This window comes from Centruroides sculpturatus, unplaced genomic scaffold (genome assembly GCF_000671375.1).
Source record: "Centruroides sculpturatus isolate CEXI.00-Female unplaced genomic scaffold, Cexi_2.0 scaffold194, whole genome shotgun sequence".
Taxonomy (NCBI): domain Eukaryota; kingdom Metazoa; phylum Arthropoda; class Arachnida; order Scorpiones; family Buthidae; genus Centruroides; species Centruroides sculpturatus.
Genome location: NW_019384455.1, coordinates 690,558 through 693,036, shown reverse-complemented (window position 1 = coordinate 693,036; position 2,479 = coordinate 690,558). Strand labels below are relative to the sequence as shown.

General features: G+C 27.5%; 1 protein-coding gene across 1 annotated transcript in view; it reads right to left on the bottom strand.

Moving 5' to 3' along the window:
- Positions 1-932: 932 nt before the first annotated feature.
- Positions 933-2,479, bottom strand: part of LOC111620643 (sodium/hydrogen exchanger 10-like) — an 89,637-nt gene continuing 88,090 nt past the window's right edge. The window contains exon 20 of the mRNA XM_023362617.1: positions 933-947. Coding sequence (XP_023218385.1) covers positions 933-947 — 15 coding nt within the window. The remainder of the gene's footprint in view (positions 948-2,479) is intronic.

The following is a 2,479-nucleotide window of genomic DNA, read 5'->3' as shown; positions in this document are numbered from 1 at the left end:
ATGTAAATGATAAATCGAGCAGACTATTATTCAAGTTAGGAATTTTTAATAAACTTAATAATAATTAAAAGTAAGAATTATTATATTATTTATTAATTTTTTAACTTTTTCCCCTATTATCTATGCAATAATGTATTTATTATAGATTTCAGATAACAGAAATTATTAAAAAAATCATCACAATGACTAAAAATATCATTTATATGAATAATGGTAAAAGTATAAATAATTTTGTTAACAAAATATATTTATATTTTAATTAATTTTGATTAAATTTTTTCATACATAATAAATAATTGATATTTTGCTTTTTAATATTTTATTCGTCGGTGGTGTTGTCTTTACGTTCATTTGCCTTTTCTTTTGCAGCCTGAAAATATTTTTCATTAATTAATAATATTAATAAGATAGTCTGAAATTTTATAAAACAGTAATTAAAATATTTATAAATAAATAATGTTTGTTTATTTTATGTTTCTGCAAATATTTATTGGAATGCTTTTATAATTTGTATTTTTGTTCCCTTTAGTAAAATTAGATTAAATTATGAAAAAATTTGTTTTCTGTTTCTTGCTCTCTTTGTTTTTCTATATAATAATATTATTATTATAAAACTGTTATAATTAATATATAATTTCAGAGATCAATCACAACACACATAGATGACTTTTATAAAAGATTTTAGCTATATAAATTGCATTAGCAATAATAATGCTTATGGTATGCATGCATATTATGACTGCAATATAAAAATAAGCTATTACTTGTAATAATAATATGGAAATTAAAGAGAAACAAAACAAATGTGTAAAACAGAACTTTTCAGCAACATTGATTGCCTGGAAAAAATTTATACAAGTTTATCTAATAAAGTTTTTTACCATGGAAAAAAAGAAACACTATGAACTAAATAGATAATGTACAATTTTTCATCACTGTTCAAATAACTTTTACTTTTGTAATTCTACAAGCCCCTATTGTTGAATATGGTCAATTTGACTTTGGGTATGCAGTGCAAGTTTCTGTACAAGACTTTGGTTCACATTTTTCAGACAATACTTTATGCAATTGATCAGTGTTTTTGCCTTCCATCCCTTTTGTAAACTTCTACCTTGAGAATTATCTCAATTGGCCTAATTTCTGGCATGCTTGCATAATTATTCTCCTTTTAGACAAAGACAATGTTTCCTTGCAGGTAACCAGGTAGTTTTGGCATAGTGGGAACTTGTTTGATCTTGTTAGAAGATGTATTCTGACTGAGGATAATTCTTTCAAATATAATGAATCAAGCAACATCTTATACATTCATTTAAATATTGCTGGCATTAATAGCAAAACTTTTTCTGATTAAGGCTTGCTCAATTTCATCAGTCCCATTGAAATCCAAATCAAAACTTCCCAAGAAAAAAGAAATTAGAAGGCAAACTTTACATCAGCAGGCAGGTGTAGAGGAGATATCACTGATGTAAAATCCACCATTACCATTGATCATTAAATGCAAGAGGTAAATTAAAATTCATCCTCTAACATGAAGAACTTTCACAATAACTTTCTGCACTTCATCTTTGCCAGTGATCTTTGCATGTCCATTTGGTCTGAAATTATCTACTTCTTTCAATATTTAATAGGTGTTTTTATTTTCAAAGCCTTGCAGAGTGAAATACATGAGAATTTCAGTTTCATGGTTACAGATCAAACTGAAACCTTGTCATTGTTTTTAAAAGTCCTCTTCAATCCTCCTAAATTGGCTTACATTACAATTTTAAATTTTCTACCACATTTCTTTCTTCTTTGTGCTGGTAGTCTACTCTCAAAATGTTGGAGAATGCAATACTTAGTCTGGTTTGAAATGTCTTCATTTGCAAAATGGTTTACAATAAACTTTTCCTAATGTTTTTTTAATATATAAAATAAAATAAACCTTTAACTATCCAGCAATAAAAAATGTTTAATAAAAACGTTTTCAACCTTTTTTAAACGACCATCTTCAGTTGAACCAATATTAAAAAAAACACTAAAAAAAGAATGCATGAAATACAAATTAAACAGAAACCAAAATGCGCATGCGTAATTCATCGGACTTGCATCTTCTGAAAATCTATAAATAACTTGCAAATAACATAAAAATAATAAAGCTGCCAAAGAAAGGGGGAATATACATTGATTACAAGGTGTTAATCTGTGTTATTGTAAAAGGATTTCCAGGCATAAGATAACCCTTCTGCATCTCTATGATTAATGCATCCCTTATTTATGTGTGCCTTGTGTATCTCTATCTTTTCAAGGTGTTTCACTGCTTGTTTGGAATTTGTGGCTCTAATGATTGAGGCTTGATCCCAATATACCTTGACCTCTTGCTACATACAGGCACACATAAATAAGGGATGCATTAATCATAGAGATGCAGAAGGGTTATCTTATGCCTGGAAAACCTTTTACAATAACGCAGATTAACACCTTGTAATCAACATATATTCCC